This window comes from Somniosus microcephalus, chromosome 2 (assembly GCF_052327205.1).
Source record: "Somniosus microcephalus isolate GS21.2 chromosome 2, FLI_Smic_1.0, whole genome shotgun sequence".
Taxonomy (NCBI): domain Eukaryota; kingdom Metazoa; phylum Chordata; class Chondrichthyes; order Squaliformes; family Somniosidae; genus Somniosus; species Somniosus microcephalus.
Window position 1 is genome coordinate 118,839,726 of NC_140988.1, and position 23,846 is coordinate 118,863,571.

Below are 23,846 nucleotides of genomic sequence, written 5' to 3' on the forward strand. Positions count from 1 at the left end.
CTCAGCGTCATCGCAGTCGTTGATGCTGGCTGCCTGCTCTACTTCCCTGAAGTGGATCGAGGGGTCTCCCTTTTCGGAGAGCCTCGGGATATGGTTGACCATAGCCCTAAGCTGTTGGGTGTTAAAGGGTAATACGAACTGGTTTTGGAGGGGTCCCTCATTGTCGCCATCGGCGGGTGGGCCGAACCTCCGATGCCGTGCTGGGCACATTGGTCCCGGCTCCGACCTCTCTGGCGGGGGTTGCTCTACCTCCGCCTCCACCTCTGGCTCCACTCCTGGTTCCACCCTGCCTTGCTGCCAAACCTCGCTGAAACGTGGCGCTACGGGTGGTGGTCGTGAGGTCTCCTCTCGCTCAACCGGGTCGTCCCTAAGCACTACCGCTGATGTTGGAACTGTCCTCCGCTCGTTCCCCATAAAATCTGCCTGGCCTGCCTTTGGGCTTATGAGGCATACCATGCCTTTTGTCTTCCGGAGGGCCCAGCTCAGATTTTCTATCCTCTCTTTACAGGGGCCGTGGTCTGCCTCCTCAAACCCCTGTTTGCTCGCTAGCTTATATGCTGCCTTTACCTCCTGTACTTTCTCTTCCTGTTCCCTAATCTGCCTTGCCAAGCGGGCATTTTCTCCCGCAACCTTAACTCATTTCCCTTGGCCTCGGTGACTTGGCACCGTAGGTATTCCAACTGGGCCTTGTGTTCTCCCACTAAATGCACTCTCTCCTGATTCAAAGCCTGCAAAGCTACTAATAACTTCTCCCCTGCAAGAGCCTTATCCTGGATCTCCAGGGCTGACTCCCTTAACTCGACTGCCTGTGCTGCAACGAGCCTGTGCAAAAGCTGGACCTGCTTTTTAAAACACATCAGCCAAACTGCCTTCTCTAAGGACTTCTTGTGTTCCTTTCCCTCTGTCCACTTAGCTGCTGCATCTACCGGACGCCCAGCCTTTAACAGAGTGGTGATCCACTTCTTAGTGATATTCACCTTGCTAAACAAATAATCAGAAATCCTTTCCTCCATCATGGTTTGCTCATCCGAACCATTGTCTACTGTATCGCAACCCTGTTGCCGGTGTCCTGCCGCGGTCACCATTTCTGTAGGGGGTGGTGTGGTTGGCGCGTGCGCCCAGTCAGTTATGCCCCTGACTGTTTGTGAGCGGTTCGAATCGCTCCCATGCCCCTGGGTTCTAGACACCGGACTTAGGTACAGGCGGCGATACAGAAAAGACTCGAGTAGACAGGTGGTTTGGATGTAAGCAAAACTAAGACATTATTAAACAGAAAATTGAAATTAACACAAAATTACAAGCGTTTACTAGTACAAAATTACAGGCAAATTCAAATAATATACTTATACAGGGAATGGGGAACACACGGCACATCAAGGGAAAACAACTATCTTAACAATCCCCTTATCCTTATCCCACCCACTATACCTAACTAGATTAAGCTATGAGGGGCCAGGATTCATGCTCACCAATCCAAAATCTGCTGAATTCAAACAACGGTGGGGCTTGGGGTTCGCTCTTTGTGCTCTCTGGGGCCTGCCGTCATCACGTGGTCTCGGGGTGCTGCAAGGGCGTCGTCCAGGTACAAGTACCCCAAGTTTAAAGTCTTTGCTTGGGTACTTTATCTCGCAGGGATGATGGTTCCTCTTCCTCGGGCGGCAGTTGGAGTTTGCATGAAGATACTCGCAGGTCGGCTGGATTGAAGGCCCGATTATTCGAAGCGTTTCTTCAATCGTCTACCCATTCGTCTTCCCAATTCGTCTCGCCTCCTCACCTCGTCTCGTCATGCCTCGCCTGGCCTGGTTTGTCCGTGTCCGCCTGGTGCAATGCCGGGCGTTCCTGATGGGATGGGGTGCGGACGCCATCTTTGGGTACCCTTTTTTTTAAATGTCCACGCAGGGTCCCTTTTATTAATAGTAACCTTTGGGGAACTGTGGAAATTTTGCGAATCTTACAGTCAGACAAGCAGTCTGACAATTTGGAGACCGTGGAGGGGTTGAGAGAAGTGGTAGTGAGGTATGTAATGATATCAGCAAATAGTGAGGATATTTGCCTGTTTGATTATGATGCCTTACCAGCATATTTCCCTGTTTGATTACTTATGCCTGACCAGCAGAGGGCATGTGAGAGACAAGCAGTTTAGTTTTAGTTTTGTTTTCGATGGATCTCTAAGATGGTGTCTCCTGTAATGCTGTTAACTGAGTTGAATATACTTTAGATAAAAAGTCATTCTCTTTCATGAATGTGTCGTCATTGAACCCACATACAAATCGATACATGGTGTCAGAAGTGATTGAAAGAGATGAAGAGGAAAAATCTGAAGTTAAATCAGCTCTCCACATATTAGCAAGCCAAAAGAGAACATCGTTACTTACCATTGGAGAATAGCTAACGAAGTGAAAAAATGGAAGGTTTACACCCACCGGCGAAGCTTCAGTTGACAGGTAATGTGGCTGAAAATTGGAGGAGATTCAAACAACGTTTGGAATTGTATTTATCGGCAATCGGAGCTGACGAGAAAAGTGATAAAATGAAAGCGTCTGTGTTCTTACATGTCGTGGGTGATGAAGCGCTGGAGGTGTATAATAACTTCACATTCGCTGCTGATGGAGACAAAATGAAGTTGGATAAAATAATGGAACAGTTTGAGGCCTACTGCATACCTAAATGAAACGTGACGTTTGAGAGGCACAGATTTTTCACATGTGTACAGAAAACGGGAGAGAATATTGATCAGTATGTGACTGAACTGAGAAACAGAGCAAATCGTGTGAATTTGGAGGACTGACAGACTCGCTGATAAAAGACAGACTGGTGTGTGGTATTCCAGATAATGGTCTAAGGGAAAGACTGCTAAGAGAGCAAGATCTAGACCTGGGAAAAGCCATAGCACTGTGTAGGGCTACAGAGACTGTGAAGTTGCAGGCAAAGGAGCTGTTCAGTGACAGTAGCTGCAACGTGGATGCAGTGAGAATGAACGGACACAAACTGTTTAACAAAAAGAGCGCCAATGTGAAAAAAGAGGCATGGCCAGCGAACAAAAATGAAAGAGGCAATCGAAAGTCATGTAGTCGATGCGGTACACAGCATACACCAAAAAGTGTCCAGCATATTGTAAAACATGCAATAGTTGCAACAAAAACAACCATTATGCCCGTTGCTGTAAGAACCAAGCGCAACAAAGCAAGGTCCATACAGTAGATGAAAGCGAGATAGAGGAGTTCTATGTAGATGTTGTGTCTGAAAACAAAAAAGAAAAAAGAGACTGGATGTTGACACTAAAAGTGAATGACATACACATTCCATTTAAATTGGATACTGGAGCACAAGTTAATGTGATATCAGAGACTGATTTTAAGAAAATTAGACCCAGACCAAAGATACATGGAATAAAAGTGAAAGTGACAGGATACTCAGGTACTGATATACCAGTGAAAGGAAGATGCATTGTCAAAGTGACACACAAGGACAGAGAGCACACGCTAGCATTAATCGTGGTGCCAAAGGATGTGCAAGCCATACTAGGTTTAATAGCCTGTGAGAGACTGAACCTGGTAAAGAGAGTCCTCGTTGTGGAAAGCGAAGGAGAGACAGTCTATGATGAACTCATGAAAGAGTACAACGACCTATTTCAGGGTCTAGGCTGCCTTCCAGGAGAACACACGATCAGAGTAGATAAAAGTATGCCAACGGTCATACATCCATGCAGAAAAGTTCCGTTTGCTCTTCAAAAGCAACTGAAGGCAGAGTTGGACAGGATGGAAAGCCTGAACGTGATTCAGAAGATAGATGAGCCAACTGAGTGGGTGAGTTCCCTCGTCGTTGTGGACAAAAAGAATGGAAAGCTCAGAATTTGCCTGGATCCAAGAGGTCTAAACAGAGCAATAAAGAGAGAGCACTTCAAGCTTCCTACACGTGAGGAAATCATGTCACAGTTTGCAAATGCAAAGTATTTCAGCAAGTTAGATGCATCATCAGGATTTTGGCAGATGAAACTGGACGAAGCAAGTTCAAGACTGTGCACGTTCAACAGTCCATTTGGCAGATACAGATTCCTAAGGTTACCATTTGGCATTGCCTCAGCTCCTGAAGTGTATCACAAAACTATCCATATGATCTATGAGCACCTGGAGGGAGTTGATACATCAATGGATGACATCATAGTATGGGGAACCACGAGAACTGAGCATGACGAGAGACTGAAAAAAGTGCTGGAAGCAACAAGGAAAACAAACCTGAAGCTGAATAGAGAGAAATGCCAGCTCGGGGTGACAGAACTGACATTCGTGGGAGATATCCTTAGCAGTGAGGGCATCAGACCAGATCCCAGAAAGGTGTCCGCCATTGAGAATATGCCAAAGCCACAATGCAAAAAGGACGTGCAGAGGTTTAATGGAATGATCAACTACATGGGTAAATTCATATCCAACCTCTCAGAAAAGATGGCGCCACTGAGACGACTAACTGAAAAGAACATAGAATGGGAATGGAATCATGAGCATGAGAAGTCATGGAGCGATCTAAAGAAACTGCTCACAGAGGAACCAGTTCTGAGGTTTTATGACCCAGCGAGACCTATCAAGATATCATCAGATGCATCACAGAGTGGGCTCGGTGCCGTTCTTCTGCAAAAATATGACTACTGGCAACCTATTGCATATGCATCGCGCTCAATGACAGACGCGGAGACGCGATATGCTCAAATAGAAAAGGAGCTGCTCAGCATCACATACGCCTGTGAAAGATTTCACCAGTTTGTGGCAGGACAAGCAATCAGTGTAGAGACTGACCATAAGCCCTTGATTGCATTGTTCCAAAAGCCACTAAATAGCTGTCCGCTTAGAATACAAAGAATGATGATCAGGCTGCAACGCTACACACTGAATGTTGCGTACACACCGGGTAAGCTGATGTATACAGCAGACACGTTGTCCAGAGCTGTTGACCCAAGAGAGCCCGCAAACACCAAAATGGATGAAAAAGTGAACGCCTACGTGGACATGATCACAAGTGCACTGCCCATAGCAGATGCAAAAATGGAGCTCATAAAGACTGAGACAAACAAAGATGAAACAATGAGACGACTGAGGAAAAGCATCTTGGATGGATGGCCCAACATGAAGCAAGACTGCTCACCTGACATGGCAGAGTACTGGAACTGCAGGGCGGAACTATCACTGGTCAAAGACATCATCTACAAAGGAAGTAAAATAGTTATCCCAAAGAGTCTGAGAAAAGAGATGCTAAAAAGGATCCATGGAGGACATCTGGGAATCGAAAAGTGTAAGAAAAGAGCACGAGAGGTGATGTACTGGCCACGAATCAACCAAGATGTGACAAATGAGGTGTCAAACTGTACAATATGCCTGAAATATCGAGCAAGCAATCCGGTAGAACCACTAAAGCCACACCCAGCGCCAGACAGACCTTACCAGAAGGTAGGCGCTGACCTATTCGTATGTCAAGGGAAGGACTATCTTGTAGTCACAGACTATATTACTCCCTGTATCCAGAGGTTTGTAGACTGTACACCACCACTGCAGATGCTGTGATAACATGTATGAAAGCCATATTCTCCAGACATGGCGTGGCAAGCGAGGTCTTCACAGACAACGGGCCCCAGTTTTACAATGCAAGTTTCCGACACTTTGCCAAAGAGTGGGACTTTGTCCACACAACATCAAGTCCTCACTTTCCACAGTCCAATGGACTAGTGGAAAAATCAGTCCAGACAGTGAAAAGACTGATGTACAAGGCAAAAGACAGTGGAACTGACTTCTACCAAAGCATGCTTGTATACCGCACAACGCCGCTCGAGTGTGGTATGTCACCAGCCCAACTCCTTATGGGATGTCGGCTAAGGTCAAACCTACCCATCCCGGAGAACCTCCTGAAAACAAAAGAGGGGGAGAAAGTGAGGAAGTTCAAAGAACAACAGAAAGAAAAGCAAAAGTACTACTATGACAGAGGAACACAAAACCTACCTGAACTCCACACTGGTGACCAAGTAAGGTTCAAAGACAAAACAAACATATGGACTCAGAAGGGAACTGTCCTGAGTGAAGTACAACCAAGATCATACACCATTCAGACAGATGAGGGTGCTGTTCTGCGAAGAAATCATCGAGATCTTCTCATGGGACCAGCCACAGCAAGTCAAAAGACTGATACTGTTGAACAACCTGATCACACAGCTGAGAAACCATCATCGGAGGCAACAACTCAGATTCAAGGACAATCAATCAGAAAATCCTCAAGACACGTGAAGCCTCCTGAGAGACTCATTGAGCAAATTTAAGGACTATTGTTATAGAAGGAAGTAATGTTATCTTATTCTTTCTTCAAGTTCTAGTGTATTTACATATTTCATGTGAACACACAAAGCAAAGTTAAAAAACCTTGATAATGATAATGATAATGTAAGTTCATTAAGTGTTACAGTTAAAATGCAGATTAATACAAAGAAAACATGTTGTTAGTTAAAAGTAAAATACTTTTGCTTTAAGAAAGGGAGATGTAATGATATCAGCAAATAGTGATGATATTTGCCTGTTTGATTATGATGCCTTACCAGCATATTTGCCTGTTTGATTACTTATGCCTGACCAGCAGAGGGCATGTGAGAGACAAGCAGTTTAGTTTTAGTTTCATTTTAGATGGATCTCTAAGATGGTGTCTCCTGTAATGCTGTTAACTGAGTTGAATATACTTTAGATAAAAAGTCATTCTCTTTCATGAATGTGTCGTCATTGAACCCACATACAAATCGATACAAGGTAGAGCTGGGTGTCGTCAGCATACATGTCAAAACTGACGCTGTGTTCTCAGATGATGTCGCCAAGGGGCAACATGTAGATGAGAAATAGGAGGGGGCCAAGGATAGATCCTTGGGGGACAGCAGAGGTAACGATGCAGGAGCAGAAAGAGAAGCTGTTTCAGGTGATTCTCTGGCTACAATTAGATAGATAAGAATGGAACCAGGCAAGTGCAGTCCCACCCAGCTGGACGACGGTGGAGAGGCGTTGGAGAAGGATGGAGTGGTCAACCATGCCAAAGGCTGCAGACAAGTCAAGAAGGACGAGGAGGGATAGTTTACCTTTGTCACAGTCACAAAGGATGTGATTTGTGACTTTGATGAGAGCCATTTTGGTACTGTGGCAAGGGCGGAAACCTAATTGGAGGGATTCAAACATGAAATTGCAGGAAAGATGAGCATGGATTTGAGAGGCGACAACACGTTCAAGGACTTTGGAGAGGAAAGGGAGGTTGGAGATGGGGCAGTAGTTTGCAAGGACGGAGGTGTCAATGGTTGGTTTTTTGAGGAGAGGGGTGATGATGGCAGATTTGAGGGAGAGGGGGACAGTACCCGAGGAGAGAAAGAAAGAAAGACTTGCATTTATATAGCGCCTTTCACGACCACCGGACATCTCAAAGCGCTTTACAGCCAATGAAGTATATTTTTTTGAAGTGGAGCCACTGTTGTAATGTGGGAAACGCAGCAGCCAATTTGGGCACAGCAAGGTCCCACAAACAGCACTGATAATGACCAGATAATCTGTTTTTGTTATGTTGGTTGAGGGATAAATATTGTCCAGGACACCGGGGATAATTTCCCTGCTCTTCTTCGAAATAGTGCCATGGGATCTTTTACGTCCACCTGAGAGAGCAGACGGGGCCTCGGTTTTAACATCTCATTCAAAAGACAACACCTCCAACAGTGCAGCGCTCCCTCAGCACTGCACTGGAGTGTCAGCTTAGCTTTATGTGCTCAAGTCCCTGGATTGGGACTATGAACCACAACCTTCTGACTCAGAGGTGAGGGTGCTACCCACTGAGCCACAGCTAACCATTTAATTAAATTGAATGGCAACACAAGAGCTTTGTGGTCATCCTGTCATTTACAAATACAGTTAATGCTGACAACATTTTGTCAAGAAAATACATGCTTCAGAGTACCATGAGTGAATAACACTTAGTACTTTGGAATATGTAGACTATTAAATAGAGGTTGTACTGTGTTGTCAGAAACAGTTATATAGTACATGATTTCAGAACCATTGCAAATGTCAGTTAACATGGGAGCCAGAAAATGAAGTTGAGTGGTCAGCAGTTTGGTGGGAATAGGGTCAAGGGAGCAGGAAGTGGGTCTCATGGACAAGATGCACGCAGAGAGGTCATGAGGGGAGATCGGAGAGAAACTGGAGAAAGATGTGAGTTCAGGGCTAGGGCAGGGGGGAACCTTAAATGAAGTTTGGCCCAGTGGGCTAGGGGAAGGAAGGGAAGTGGCAGAGGCAGCTGAACGGATGGTCTCAATCTTAGAGACAAAGAAGTCCATGAGCTCCTCACACTTGCTGTCGGATAAGTATGTCGGGTTCTCAATGACTGTGGATTGCTGTGAATAGGTGAAAGCTGCAAAAGTGGTATAAAACCTACCATTTCACAGCTGTTCACTTCCCAATCTTAGAAGCTGGAGCATTAATGATTTGGAACCCACTTTTGAGCTTTATGCACTTTTGAAGTGTTTGGAGTAATCTCGCTATCCACTGTCACCTCCTTGGAACAACCTATCTCAACACTGACAGATTACTTCTGTCATCTCAACCTCACCTGCCATCTATTCCATCAGCATTGGTGCCCTTGAAAAAAATCTCACCTTGGTCCTCAGAATCCCAACATGATCAGCCCCAACACCAGCATCACCGGGCACACCAGCAGTACCAACATCCACACCAACCTTCTCCGCAATCAACTGATGGACACAGGGCATCATCACCCATGCACATTGCTGCCTGGGATGCCAGTGATGGCCTCACCATGTCCAGATTTGCTTCACTTAACACTGTACACCCTGGCTGCCACATGATGCACCAAGTTGGCACCACCTCACACCAACACCATAAAGCATCCTGAAGGGTTGGAATTTGAGCCAGTTGAATGTTGCAGTCAAACGACACAACATGACAACCTAGTTTCAGTTGAAACTAGTTGAAACCACAAATGGAACAGATGGTCAGAAACTGAACTACAAAAGTGATTAAGCATGTGGAGATATGAGAAGCTGCAATAACAAGGTTAACATTTGCAGAACAATCGAGTTACGAAGTAACAACTGTCACGCGGATGTATGTAAGGTATATTTGATTAACCTTTGAGCCATGTCCAATCACGAGTCACTGACTCAGACCGGCCGAAGTCACGATGAAGCAAGAATGGACCCTGCGATCCAGATAACTGGACAAACTTAGATAAAAGACAGAACTGAAAGAAGGGGCTTAGCTAACGATGTAAAGTTATAATTAGGTTGTTTTTGAAGGAATATAATTGGGCCGGATTGGCCAAGGAATAAGTAATGTAATAACGGCTATCGGTGTGCTGTCTTGTACTGTATATAAGCTTGTAAATTTTGTTGATCGGGGAGAAGGTGCTCGCACAGACCGCGGGGTCTGAGACGCTTCTCCCAGAGCTCTGTTTTCAATAAACTGCACCTTTTACTTTACCACAGATTAGGTGTGAATTTATTTTCACCCAACAATCCCTACAATGTCCAAGCCATTCCTTTCACACTCATCACCATTGGGGGGGGGGGGGGGTGGGAGGGGGAGGGGGTTGGGAGGGACGTTATGTCTCACCATTCACTGGAACTCACTAAGACACTTTCAAAGGTGCACACAAATCTGTCCAAGAAGGCAAAGTGGTGACAATAAGGATTTCAATGCTTGACAACACATTAACAGAAAGTTTACACGAACATTGGCTAAAACACCCAAGTGCCTACCCTTGTGTGTTGTTAGTTGGTATGATTGGACTAGGATGAGGGTGAGTGTGAGCGGTGGCTAGTGAGATGGGGATGTGATAATGTAGATAGCGAGGGATGGGTGGAGGTACAAGCTAAGTTGGTGTAAGGATGTGCAGGAGTAGGGTAGGGAAGGCAGAGTGATGAGGATGTGATGAGTGGCACAGGAGGATGAGGTTGAGTGTGACTTTGTAGTAACGTTTTGTGGTCTACTGTGATCACTGCAGCCAGGTCCTCCTGACAACATCCCTGCTTGTATCCTCCTGTGCAATGTGCAACCAGGCTGCATTGGTCTCCTGGGGAGGTCTCCACCGCCCATTGGAATGGAAGAAAACCTCCCTGTGTGCTGTGACTCCCTCCATAAGCATATGAAGGGAGTCATGGGAGAGCCTGGGTACAGCTGTGCACCTCTCTGCAGTGCTTGTCAGTGTGTTCAGCAGCTCAATGTTGTAGAACACTGACAGCATCAAATGAGTGTGGACATGGCCCCTTTAAGGAAACTGGCTGATGATGCATCATCAGATGATGTCATCAGATCCGCTTCCTTTTAATTGGCTGGGAACTTCGCCCAATCAGGGCAAAATCACTTGGAGGAGGTGGGATGAAGACAGGTGCAGAGTTTGAGGCTGCTGTCTACTTTGGCTGCACCAGACTCGCCACGGCTGGTTAAATCGTGGCCTGTTAGTAAGTAGGCAAAACATAGCAGTTATTCTGCGGCCTCACTGTTTCAAAAACAGCATTGAAATGAATGACCAGCTGATCTGGTTTTGTGATGGTATTGGTTCACAAACAAATAGTGGTCAAGCCATCAATCGAAAGGAAAATTGGATGGGGTGTATGACAGGTGGGCAATCCACATCTGCCAGTTTTTCCGCCCACGGCCAAAGTAAAAATGACCCCTCATTTTTTGAATAGTGTCATGGGACTTTTAATATCCACCTGACTCACTGGAACAGACAGAACTCTGTTTTAATATTTCATTCAAATGACATTGGGGCTATGAGACATTATAGTACTCTACATCTAACCATGCTGTCCCTGACCAGTGAAGTGAAGAGGGAGGCATGGATGGATGGAAGGATAGACCTGCATTTATATAGCACCTTTCCCAACCTCAGGATGTCCCAAAACACTTTATAGTCAATGAAGTACTTTGAAATGTAGTCACGGTTATAATGTAGGGAGAAGTGGCAGCCAATTTGTGCACAGCAGGGTCCCACGAACACCAATGAGATAATGACCAGATAATCTGTGTTAGTGATGTTGGTTGAAAGATAAGTGTTGGGTAGGACACAGAGGATAACTCCCCTGCTCTTCTTCGAATAGTGCCATGGGATCTATTACGTCCACCTGAGAGGGCAGTCGGCCTTCGGTTTAAAGTCTCAGCTGAAAGATGGCAGCTCTAAAAGTGCAGCATTCCCTCAGTACTGCACTGAAGTGTCAGCATGGATTATGTGTTCATGTTCTGCAGTCAGACTTGAACCCATGATATTCTAACTTGGAGGCAAGCTCAGGCACAAAATGCAAACATTAAAAAGAATGGTGGCAGTCATTTGGAGGCCCTGGCCTCCGACGTGGGTACCTTCCACTGACTTGCTCCTACTTATCAGAACTGCTCTGCCAAATGGCTCAGCCTTCTGGGGGACTGCATGGACGTCTAGTGAAGACATTTCTCAAAACAAAATGGACGTTGCAGACAATGCACTAAAGACAGGACTTTGAGTGACAAATGATTCTGACCAAGGCTGCACAGCCAAAACTTTGAACATCTGCAGATAGCTCTGCATTTCCTGTCTTCACTTTGTGACACGGTGAGTGACAGGGGGCGCGTTGAAGGCGGGACTTCCTGCAAACGCGGTGCAAACAGCACTCGGGGAGTTTCACTTTCACTTCCTTGTTTATTGTGCAACACTTAAACCCCGAAACTCATCAATGGTTGAAGCGTACGTGTGAGCGAGCAGCAGAAGGGGGGGGAGGGCGTTGTTTCGTGTGAAATGGAGGCCAGCCTGACCTGCGCGGTTTGCCTGTCGGTGTTTGAGAACCCCACCACCCTGCCCGTCTGCTCGCACAATTTCTGTAAGAAATGCATCTTGGAGTGTGTCACCAAGTCTTTCTCCTCCGCCCTGGGCTATGGCCTGAGCAGCAGCAGCAACAACATCTGGAGGAACAGCCAGCTGGAGTGCCCGCTCTGCAGAAAGAGCAACTTCATCGCCGAGGGAGCCGTCAACCTGCCCGGGAACACCACCTTGGCCGAAGTGGTGAAACTTTTCAAGGCGCAGCAGCAGGGTGGAGGCGCGGGCGCAGCCAGGCTGGAGGAGGAGGGCGAGGAGAGCGCGGCGGGCGCCAGCGGTCCGGGTCCGGGCCAGCGCGCGCTGTGCGAGCGCCACCCGCCCCGCCACCTGCAGCTCTTCTGCAAGATCTGCAAACAGGTGGCGTGTGGTCAGTGCGTGTCCGAGGATCACCGCGGCGTCTTTCACGCCGTCAACCTGGTTGACATGGTCTACCAGGAAGAGAAGGTAAGCCGCTCTCCGGAGAGAGATGCAGTCATCGGTTCTGGGTGACCGCCAGATCAGCCCAGGGCTCACAAGAGTCACGCCATGAGGCCAGGTTACATAGACTAGGCTTCCCTAGACTAAGCTTCCCTACCCTCGAGTACAGAAGACTGAAGGGGTAATCCAATTGAGGTGTTTTAGATGGTTTAAAGGATTTGATAAGGTAGATAGAGAGAAATTATTTCCTGTGGTGGGGGAGTCCAGAACAAGGGGGGGAACATATCCTTAAATTTAGGCCATTTAGAGGTGATGTCAGGAAGCACTTCTTCACACAAAGGGTGGTGAAAATCTTGAGACTCTTCTCCCAAAAAGCTGTTGAGGTTTGGTCAATTGAAAATGCCAAAACTGAGATTAGTAGATTTTTGCTAGGCAAGGGTATTAAAGGATATGGAACCAAGGCGGGTAGCTGGAGTTAAGATACAGATCAGCTATGATCTGGCGATCTCAAGGGGTGGAATGGCCTACTCCTGTTCCTATATTTAAGCGATAACAGCTTGTGCGTTACATTATGGGAAAGAGCGTAGAAAATAGCTAATGGCATTTACAGCAAACATATAGCAATGATGTTATATGATGCCGTTTGATGTGTGCTAGTGAATGGAAAGGCAATTTCACAAAGTTTTCAGATTGTGACTAGTTAATTTAGTTACCATAAGTAAATCATTAGAGTTTTGTTCTATACCTGTGAAATGGAAATATTTGTCTGCGTCTTTTTCAGCTCGATTACTTCAACAACCTGAGAGAACTGAGGCAGCTGAATGACAGACTAAAGGTTGAAATCGCAGACACCCCATCAGATAATGAAGTAAGTGCCAGTTTGGGAAATGTGCTGCCCCAAAGTTTTGCGGCCCAAGTAGTTAATTTCTGCGGCATTATTAGGCAGTCTGTACCAAACCCCAGTGCCCACCTCGTCCATAATGTGTACTAAAATCATTCTAAATTATTTAATAATTTACACATTTAGCTCCAAAATAATGGCCCAGAAATTCGGGTCTCCAAGGGTGAGTACGCATGGGGTACTCGCCCGTAAGCCCAATGGAAGTGCCGGTTTCCTGCATGCGCGGGAAACCGGCACTTCCGTTCCCCTGAAAGCAGGTGTTCAGAGGTCGAACGCGTGCACTGGAGAGGCTGCGCGTGCGCATCGAACTTCAGTTTTTTTTTACAGGTTTTCCCAGGAGGGTAAGTCTCCAGAAGTTAGGCATTTAAAAAGCAGGCGTAAGGCCTGCTTTTTACAAGGTAAGTGGTGAATTAATTAAAATTAATACATTTTTTCCACAGGTATATTATTTTTAAATACTTTAAAGAAAGGTAAGTTTATTTTTAGCCCGGTTAGAAAATAAAATTATTTTTCTCAAAAATTTAAATTATTGTTTAAAATAGTTATTTCATGTAATTTATAGTTTATTTTAAAAATGTGATGGTTTTTAAAAATTATTTGAAGATTTAGTGATGTTTTGGGGCCCGTAGTATTTCTAAGTTTGACAGCACTTCCTGTCAGACTTATGAATGGAGCATTCCCTGCTCCGATTGGCTCCCCATGGCCCACGTGATCCCAGGGGACGCATCGAACTAACTGTGCCCCTGGGATACGCAAGCACTGCGCGCCGGCAGCTGGACCAGGCCCCGGATCGGAATTCCACGCCGGCCCACAGCACAATGGCCGGTGGGAAGCCCCCGACCCGAATGTCTGGGCCAGTATCTCTGTGTAGCTTCTGCAGCATGTTTTAATTTTTATATTTTTTTGTGTTTTTAACTGAACTTGTTGCTGTATTTGAGCTTAGCATGAGGTTAACGAGAGGAAAAGTTGCTCAGGGCCTGTGCTCCTGACTGCTCGCCACTGACCCCCTGCTGCAAGTACATGTGTATGTATGCTGGGTGATGTCAGGTAAAGTGTGGTGGCCTCCGCAGCCAAATAGACCATGAACACTAAGTTGCACATGAGGCATGGCTGCTTGTGTAAGGTGCTGGAGGTAATGTGGACCATACTTTAACATGAGTTGTTGCTTCAGGACATTTGGGGTATTGGGGGTGAAATTGGTAGAGGCAATAAGCAATGATGTATGTATAATGAGATTCAGCAATGCAAGACTAAGACAAAATTATATGGTGTTTCATTAACAAAAAAGGTTTTTTGATGGGGTACTGTGGAAACATTCACTGAAGTTTCTAGTATTTGCCAAATTTATTATACATACTATCTTACAAATTCAAAATCAAATTGTTCTTCTGAAATAACTGTTGGATACTTACTGGTGAAATTCTTCAATCTTTACTACATCATATAAAAGTTATGATTCCACTGATGTGCACAGGCAGAAATGCTGACGTTTTGGTTCATGCCGTTTATCTAGCACATTCTAGAATATGAGAAAGACGTTGTTGAGACTAAGTTCGATGAGATTTTGGAGAAAGTGGAAATTAAAAGAAAGCAGTTGTTAGATGAGATTGAAAAGCAGAAAGAGTGGAAGAAGACCGAACGTAAAGCTCGACTGGAAGGAAAACGAACGCAGAAAGACACGGTTGAGAAGTACCTGAAGGAATGTGAGGGATTGGTGAACGTATGTAATCCTGTAAATTTTCTTACGGTAAGTTGTCTTACTATCTCATTGTATTAATGGAATTGTGAATAATTAATTCTGAATAAATAAAACTGTATTACTAAATGTGAAGACTTCATGGCAGATTTGCATTGGCAAAGATGCATGGCTTGCTCCCTTTTGTAGCTTTTTTGTAGAGCCTATCTTGACTCGGGCTATTTCCTTCACCACCAAAAATTTTTATTAAAATTAAGTGAAAATTTTAAATTATTAAACAAAAAGGTGATCTGGGTTGGAATCAAATTGGTAGGCCAAACAGTAATTGAACAATGGGAGGCCTTCAAAGAGGAGATGATTCAGGTACAGAATAAACACATTTCCACGAGGGGGAAAGAAAGGAAGGGCATCCAAACTAGAGCTCCCTGGATGACAAAAGATACAGGGAGTAAAATGAGACAGAAAAAGGAAGCTTATGACAAATGTATGGTAGAGGACCAATTTGAATATAGAAAGTGCAGAGGAGATCTAAAAAAGGGACTAAGAGGTGCAATGAGAGAGTGTGAGAATAGATTAGCAACTAACATAAAAGGGAACCCAAAAGACTTTTATAAATATATAAATAGTAAAAGGGTAGTCAAAGGACAGGCCAATGAGGGACCAAAAAGGAGAGATTCTTGTGGAAGCAGAGGGCATGGATGAGGTACTAAATGAGTACTTTGCATCTGTCTTCACTAGAGAAGAGGATGCTGCCAATGTAGCAGTAAAAGAGGAGGTAGTATTGATATTGGATAGGATAAAAATAAAGAGGAGGTACTTAAAAGGTTGGCTGTCCTCCAAAATAGAAAAGTCACCTGGTCTGGATGGGATGCATCCTAGGCTACTGAAGGAAGTAAGGTTTGAAATTGCAGAGGCTCTGACCACAATCTTCTTATCCTCTTTAGATATGGGGGTGGAGGATTGCAAATGTGGTGAACAGTTGCTTTTCAGAGGGAAGTATACAGTGGTGTTCCACTGGGGTCAATATTAGGACCACTGCTCTTTTTGATATATTAATGACCTGGACTTGGGTATACAGGGCATAATTTCAAAGTTTGCAGATGATAAGGAACTTGGAAATGTAGTAAACAATGAGGTGGATAGTAACGCACTTCAGCAGGACATAGACTAGTGAAATGGGTAGACACATGACAGATTAAATTTCATGCAGAGAAGTATGAAGTGATACATTTTGGTAAGAAGAATGAGGAGAAGCAATATAAACTAAATGATAGTTTTAAAGGGGGTGCAGGAACAGAGAGACCTGGGGATGTGTGTACACAAATCTTTGAAGGTGGCAGGATAAGTTGAGAAGGCTGTTAAAAAAGCATATGGGATCCTTGGCTTTATTAATAGAGGCATAGAGTACAAATGCAAGGAAGCTATGCTAAACCTTTATAAAACACTGATTAGGCCTCAACTGAGGTATTGTGTTCAATTCTGGGCACCATACTTCAGGAAGGATGTCAAGGCCTTCAAAAGGGTGCAAAAGAGATTTACTCGAATGATACCAGGGATGAGGGACTTCAGTTATGTGGAGAGACTAGAGTAGCAGGGGTTGTTCTCCTTCACAGAAATCACAGAAACCCCACAGTGCAGATAGAGGCCATTTCGGCCCATCGAGCCTGCACCGACACATATCCCACCCGATCCCCGTAACCCCTACACCAACACATATCCCACCCGATCCCCGTAACCCCTACACCAACACATATCCCACCCTATCCCCGTAACCCCACGTATTTAATCCCCCTAACACTGAGGGTCAATTTATCATAGCCAATCAACCTAACCCGCACATCTTTGGACTGTGGGAGGAAACCGGAGCACCTGGAGGAAACCCACGCAAACACGGGGAGAATGTGCAAACTCCACACAGACAGTCACCCGAGGCCGGATTCGAACCCGGGTCCCTGGCGCTGTGAGGCAACAGTGCTAACCACTATGCCACCGAGCAAAGGAGATTTGATACAGGCCTTCAAAATCATGAACAGTTTTAATAGAGTAATTAAGGAGCAACTGTTTCCACTGGCAGTAAGGTTGGTTACTAGAGGACACAGATTTTAGGTTATTGGCAAAAGAACCAGAGGTGACATGAGGAAACATTTTTCACAGTGAGTTGTTGTGATCTGGAATGCACTGCCTGAAATGGAAGCATATTCAATAGTAACTTTCAAAAGGGAATTGGATAAATACTTGAAGGGAAAACATTTAGAGGGTATGGGAAAAGAGCTGGGGAGTGGGACTAATTGGCTAGCTTTACCAAAGAGCCAGCAGGGTACGATCGGCTGAATGTCCTCCTTCTGTGCTGTATCATACATGATCTGTTGTATACATGTAGTCTGCATGCTGGCATGTGCAAAGATTTTAAACAGATTAACAGTTTTCCTTTTGGATTAAAGGAAAAACCTGGGTGAAGTAGATTCTACAAAAGCTGATAGAAGCAATGTAATTGCAGGAAGTGAACAGACTGTTGTGACTGTGGCATTTTTTTTTCTCCTGTTTATGAAACCATCTTGCAATGAAGACTGAAGTTCCACAAACTCCAGTTCATGCTTACAGGGATAAGTTCAATTTTAGAATTAAATGCAAATAGTGACTTTAGCACTGGGAGACTACTTCACCTCAGTAAATTAATTTTGATGTCTTTGCCCATAAAGTATTAGCAAGGTTAGCAGGCATACAATGTATTTTTTTTTAATGCTTTGTTAATGGAAGCTTTTCGGGAAGGAAAAGTGGCATTTATTTTTGTGTGTACACGATTTAGCTTGTGCAAAATTGTAACTGGATCTAATTGGTCTTCTTGGAAGTTCTGTCACAGGTTTGGATTGCAAACTTCTGCAGGATATACTAGTTAAATCCTATTTGTGTGCCGTCTCCCACCAAATAAAAAATTGGTAATATGTGAAACCGCAATTGTAGCCACGCTTGCATTATGTAAGTGTGTCACTTGTCTATGCTTAGTCTTTATTTCCACTTTGGGTGCAGTGTTCTGCTTTTACTCTGTAATAAGGCTTCGATTTATAGCGAAGGTACGTAAAATGGACCACAGTGCTGAAGTGCTGCACCATTGGATCCCTTGTTGCCTGCATATAAGTGGTTTAGTTCAGAGGTGGAATTGAATTGAATCAGATCTCTCTACTGTACAATAACAGATTCAAAGCCCAGTTAGAAAAGATGAGTTTTAATTCATTTTGAATGGAAAGTTTATAGTCCTATTAAATTTGCATAACTTTTGTCCCACAAAATGGAATTGATTTGGATTTGGAAATTGTGCTGTGACTCCTGTTAGCTGGGAGATTCGAATGTTCTTGCAATAATTCTGAGAATCTTCCTTTTTATATTGTTAATAGAGACTCAACAGCAGTAACTAGTTGTGAGAAAGAAAATACAAAGCTATAGAAATTGTTATAGAGAATATGTTTGTTTCCTAAAGGTGCAAAAATCTCAGTCCCTGCCCTCTGTGGTTGAGGAGTGGGTGCATGCTGAGATGTATTTCTGGCACTCTGGCTCCTCAATCTACTTAATAAAACTGTAGTTACTGGATTGTTTTTTGCATGCACCCATCCACTTTCCATCCACCAGTAGCCATTTTTTTGAAAAGTTATTAGTGCATTTTAACAACTATAACAACTTGCATTTGTATAGCACCTTTTAATGTAGAAAAATGTTCCATGGCACTTCACAGAGGCATAATCAAAAAGTGGGTGCCAATGGAACCAAAGGAAGAGATATTTGGAGAGGTGAACAAAAACTTGTTCAAAGAAGTAGGTTTTAAGGAGTGTCTTAAAGGACAGTAGGGTGGTGGAGAGACAGAGAAATTTAGAGGTAATTCCAGAGCATAGGGCCTCAGTAGCTGAAGGCGTGGTTGCTAATTGTGGGACACTGGGAGGGGATATACACAAGAGGCCAGAATCAGAGGAAAGGAGAATTCGGTGGTGGAGTTGTAGGGTTGGAGGAGGTTTACAGAGATAGAAATAGAGGAGGTGAGGCCATGAAAGGATTTAAACACAAGAATGAGAATTTTAAATTTGAGGCAGTGTGGGACTGGAAACCAATGTAGGTCAGCGAGGACAGGGTGATGGGTGAATGGGACTTGGTGCAGGATAGGATTTGGGGAGCAGAGTTCTGGATGAGCTGAAGTTTACAAAGGGTGGAAGATTGGAGGCTGGCCAGGAGAGCATTTGAATAGTCAAGTCTGGAGGTGACAAAGGCATGCATGAGGGTTTCAGCATGTGTTGGGTATGGGCAGAGACGAAGGTGGTCTTTGTGATGGAGAGGATATGGGGGTTGGAAGCTCAGTTTGGATTTGAATAGGATGTGGAGGTTGCAAACAGCCTGGTTCAACCTGAGACAGTGGCTAGGGAAAGGGATGAAATTAGTGCCAGTGGTACGGTGTTTGTGGTGGAGGCCAAAGACAATGGCTTCTCTATGTTTAACTTGAGGAAATTGTGGCTCCACGAAGAATGGATGTCTAGCTAGCAGTCTGACAGCACAGAGATAATGGAGAGGTAAAGAGAGGTGGTTGAGAGGTAGAACTGGGTGTCATCAGCGTACATATGGAAGCTCACCCCCTATTTGTGGATGATGTCACCAAGGGGCAGCATGTAGAAGAGGACATTAAAACAATCCAGGTAAACTACAGATCTATTAATCCTGTGTTGTTTAGTGGAAAATACTTATGAATAAAGTTGCAGAGTACCTACTTGGAAATAACTTTAGTTGCAGCCAACATCAGTTCAGAAGGGTCACAAGAAAAAGGGTGTAAGGATAAACCCAGCAACTACAGGCCAGTCAGTTTAACCTCGGTAGCGGGGAAGCTCTTGGAAACGATAATCAGGGACAAAGTTAACATCACTTGGATAAGTGTGGATTAATTAAGGAAAGCCAGCACGAATTTGTTAAAGGCAAATCGTGTTTATCTAACTTGATCAAGCTTTTTGATGAGGTAACAGAGGCTTGATGAGGTGACGTGGTGTATATGGACTTCCAAAAGGCATTTGATAAAGTGCCACATAATAGGCTTGCCAGCAAAGATGAAGCCCATGGAATAAAAGGGACAGTGGCAGCATGGATACAAAATTGGCTAAGTGACAGGAAACAGAGAGTAGTGGTGAACGGTTGTTTTTCAGACTGGAGGAAGGTGTTCCCCAGGGGTCGGTACTGGGACCACTGCTTTTCTTGTTATATATTAATGACTTGGACTTGGGAAAACGGGGCACAATTTCAAAATTTGCAGATGACACAAAACTTGGAAGTATAGTGAACAGTGAGGAGGATAGTGATAGACTTCAAGAAGACATAGACAGGCCGATGGAATGGGTGGGCACGTGGCAGATGAAATCTAACACAGAAAAATGCAAAGTGATACATTTTGGTAGGAAGAACGAGGAGAGGCAATATAAACTAAAGGGTACAATTCTAAAGGGGGTGCATGAACAGAGAGACCTGGGGGTATAAGTGCACAAACTGCTGAGGGTGGCAGGGCAGGTTGAGACAGCGTTTAAAAAAGCATAAGGGATCCTGGGCTTCATAAATAGAGGCATAGAGTACAAAAGCAAAGAAGTTATGATGAACCTTTTATAAAACACTGCTTCGGCCTCAGCTGGAGTACTGTGTCCAATTCTGAGCACCGCACTGTAGGAACGATGTGAAGACCTTGGAGAGGGTGCAGAAAAGATTAACCAGAATGGTTCCAGTGATGAGGGACTTCAGTTATGTGGATAGACTAGAGAGGCTGGGGTTGAGAAGGTTGAGAGGAGATTTGATAGAAGTATTCAAAATCATGGGGGGTCTGGACAGAGTAGATAGTGAGAAACTGTTCCCATTGGCTGAGAGGTCGAGAACCAGGGGACATAGATTCAAGGTGATTGGTAAAAGAACCAAAGGCGACATGAGGAAAACTTTTTTACGCAGCGAGTGGTTAGGATCTGGAATTCACTGCTTGAAAGGATGGTGGAGGCAGACTCAATTGTGGCTTTCTAAAGGGAATTGGATAAGTACCTGAAGGGAAAATAAAATTGCAGGGCTACGGGGAAAGGGTGGTGGAGTGGGACTAGCTGAAGTGCTATTGCAGAGAGCCGGCATGGGCTTGACTGGCCGAGTGGCTCCTTCTGTGCTGTTTTTTAAAAAAAGTTTGGAAAGGCCATTGATTTCCAGAAAGCCTTTGATAAAGTTCCATTTTAAAAAAAGGCTACTACATGAGCTTAAGAGGATAGGGTCTGCTAGGTAATACCTGGAGGTGGATGAGCATTGGCTGAAGTTGAGGAAGCGGAAGGTATTGGTTGGGGAAGTGATGTCAGCATGGAGAGATGTACTAAGTGGAGTGCCTCAGGAATCAGTGCTGGAGCCTGTATTGCCTCTGATCTGAGTTACCTGGATTCAGGAATGCAGTGAAGGTTGTCCACATTTACAGATGATACTAAAAATGGGGGGAGAGGTGTCATAGAGTTTGATGAAACTGCCAAGGAATTACAGAAGGAACATAAGAAATAACAACAGAAAATGCTGGAAGCACTCAGCAGGTTAGGCAGTATCTGTGGAGAGAGAAACAGAGTTAACGTTTCAGGTCTGAGACCCTTCAGAACTGGAAAAGGCTAGAGCTGTAACAGATTTTAAGCAGGTGCAGAGGCAGTGGGAGGGGAGGATCTGAAGGAACAGTCTGTGCTAGGGTTGAAGGCAGGAAAGATTGAATGTTGCAAATGAGGATGGCAGAATAATACAGCCTGAAAAAAGGGGGGTAGGGGTTATAGTCTGAAATTGTTGAACTCAATGTTGAGTTGAGTAGGCTGTAAAGTGCCTAATCAAAAGATGAGGTGCTGTTCCCCGAGCTTACGTTGAGCTTCATTGGAACAGTGTAAGAGGCCGAGGACAGAGATCAGAGTGGGAGTGAAGCGGAGAATTAAAGTGACAGGCGACTGGAAGCTCGGGGTCACCCTTACAGACTGAACGGAGGTGTTCCGCAAAGCGGTCACCCAATCTCTGTTTGGTCTCCCCAATGTAGAGGAGACCGCATCGTGAGCAGCGACTACAGTATACTAGATTGCAAGAAGTACAAGTAAATTGCTGTGTCACCTGGAAGGAGTGTGTGGGGCCCTGGACAGTGGGAAAGGAGGAGGTAAAAGGGCAGGTGTTGCATCTCCTGTGCTTGCACGGGAAGGTGCCGGGCGAAGGGGAAGGGCTGTTGCGGGTGATTGAGGAGTGGATCAGGTGTCGCGGAGGGAGCGGTCCCTTCGGAATGCTGAAAGGGGAGGTGAGGGGAAGATGCGTTTGATGGCGGAGGATGATCCGTTGAATGTGGAGGCTGGTGGGGTGAAAGGTGAGGACAAGGGGAACCCTGTCGTGGTTCTGGGAGGGAGGGGAAGGGGTGAGAGCAGAAGTGCGGGAAATGGAACGGACACGGTCAAGGGCCGTGTCAACCACAGTAGAGGGGAATCCTCGGTTGAGGAAAAAGGAAGACATAGCGGAAGCACTGGTATGGAAGGTGGCATCGTCGATCAGATGCGGCGGAGATGGAGAAACTGGGAGAATGGAATAGAGTGAGGGAGGGGACCTGAGTAGGACTGGAACAAAGAATGTTCCACATATCCCATGAAAAGGCAGGCATAGCTAGGGCCCATGCGGGTTCCCATAGCAACATCTTCAATTTGGAGGAAGTGAGTGGAGTCAAAGGAGAAGTTGTTAAATGTGAGAACAAGTTCAACCAGGCGGAGGAGGGTGGTGGTGGATGGGGACTGGTTGGGCCTCTGTTCAAGGAAGAAGCGGAGCGCCCTCAGGCCATCCTGATGGGGAATGGAGGTGTAGAGGGATTGGACGTCCATAGTGAAAAGGAGACGGTTGGGGCCAGGAAACTGTTAAAGTGGCGTCGGGCGTCGGAAGAGTCGCGAATGTAGGTGGGAAGAGACTGGACAAGGGGAGAAAAAAGAGTCGAGATAGGAAGAGATAAGTTCTGTGGGGCAAGAACAGGCTGAAATGATGGGTCTACCAGGGCAGCCCTGTTTGTGGATCTTGGGAAGGAGGTAGAAGTGGGCTGTGCGGGGTTGGGGGACTGAGGTTGACAGCCATGGAGGGAAGATCTCCAGAGGAGATGAGGTCAGTGACCGTCTTGGAAACAATGGCTTGATGTTTGGTAGTGTGGTCATGGTCCAGGGGGAGGTAGGAGGAGGTGTCGGAGAGTTGGCGTTCAGCTTCCGCACGGTAGAGGCCGGTTCGCCAAACAACAACAGTACCACCCTTGTCAGCAGGTTTAATGACAATGTTAGAGTTGGATCGGAGAGAATAGAGTGCTGCAAGTTCAGAGGGAGGGAGGTAGGTTGGAGCGAGTGAGGGGAGCAGAGAAATTGAGATGGCCAATTTCACGCCGGCAGTTAGCGATGAAAAGATCCAGAGAGGGCAAGAGGCCAGAGGGAGGGGTCCAGGTAGAACGAGAATTCTGAAAGCGGGAGAAAGGTTCAGCCATGCGGGGGGAAGACTCCTGGCCAAAGAAGTGGGCACGGAGACGCAGGTGACGGAAAAAGAGCTCGGCATTGTGCCGAGCTCGCAATTCAATGAGATGGGGGCGTAAGGGAATGAAGCTGAGGCCTTTGCTGAGGACTGATCGTTCGGGGTCAGAGAGGGGAAGGTCAGAGGGGATAGTGAAAACACGGCAGGGGGTGAGATTAGAAGAAGGGATGGGGTCAGAGGAAAGTGAAGGGGAAGAAGGTTCCGGAGAGGCATTGGTGTCCAAGAGTTGATGAAGCTTGCAGATCTGATCTTGGCCTCAACTCCACTTCCCTGCCCGCTCCCCATAACCCTTGACTCCCTTACCTTTCAAAAATGTGTCTATCTCCACCTTTAAATATATTCAATGACCCAGCCTCCACAGCTCTCTGGGGAAGAGAATTCCAAAGATTCACGACCCTCTGAGAGAAGAAGTTCCTCCTCATTTCC

At 45.4% G+C, this 23,846-nt stretch overlaps 1 protein-coding gene across 2 annotated transcripts in view; it reads left to right on the forward strand.

The window, feature by feature from the left end:
• The first annotated feature begins 11,210 nt into the window (after positions 1-11,210).
• The window catches only part of LOC147122909 (uncharacterized), a 58,910-nt gene continuing 46,274 nt past the window's right edge, over positions 11,211-23,846 (forward strand). The window contains exons 1-3 of one of the 2 annotated variants that reach the window (XM_085962150.1): positions 11,211-12,309; positions 13,064-13,150; positions 14,697-14,930. In XM_085962150.1, the coding sequence (XP_085818276.1) occupies positions 11,788-12,309; positions 13,064-13,150; positions 14,697-14,930 (843 nt within the window). In that variant the 5' untranslated portion in view covers positions 11,211-11,787. The remainder of the gene's footprint in view (positions 12,310-13,063; positions 13,151-14,696; positions 14,931-23,846) is intronic. The other variant, XM_085962157.1, reaches the window with a different exon arrangement.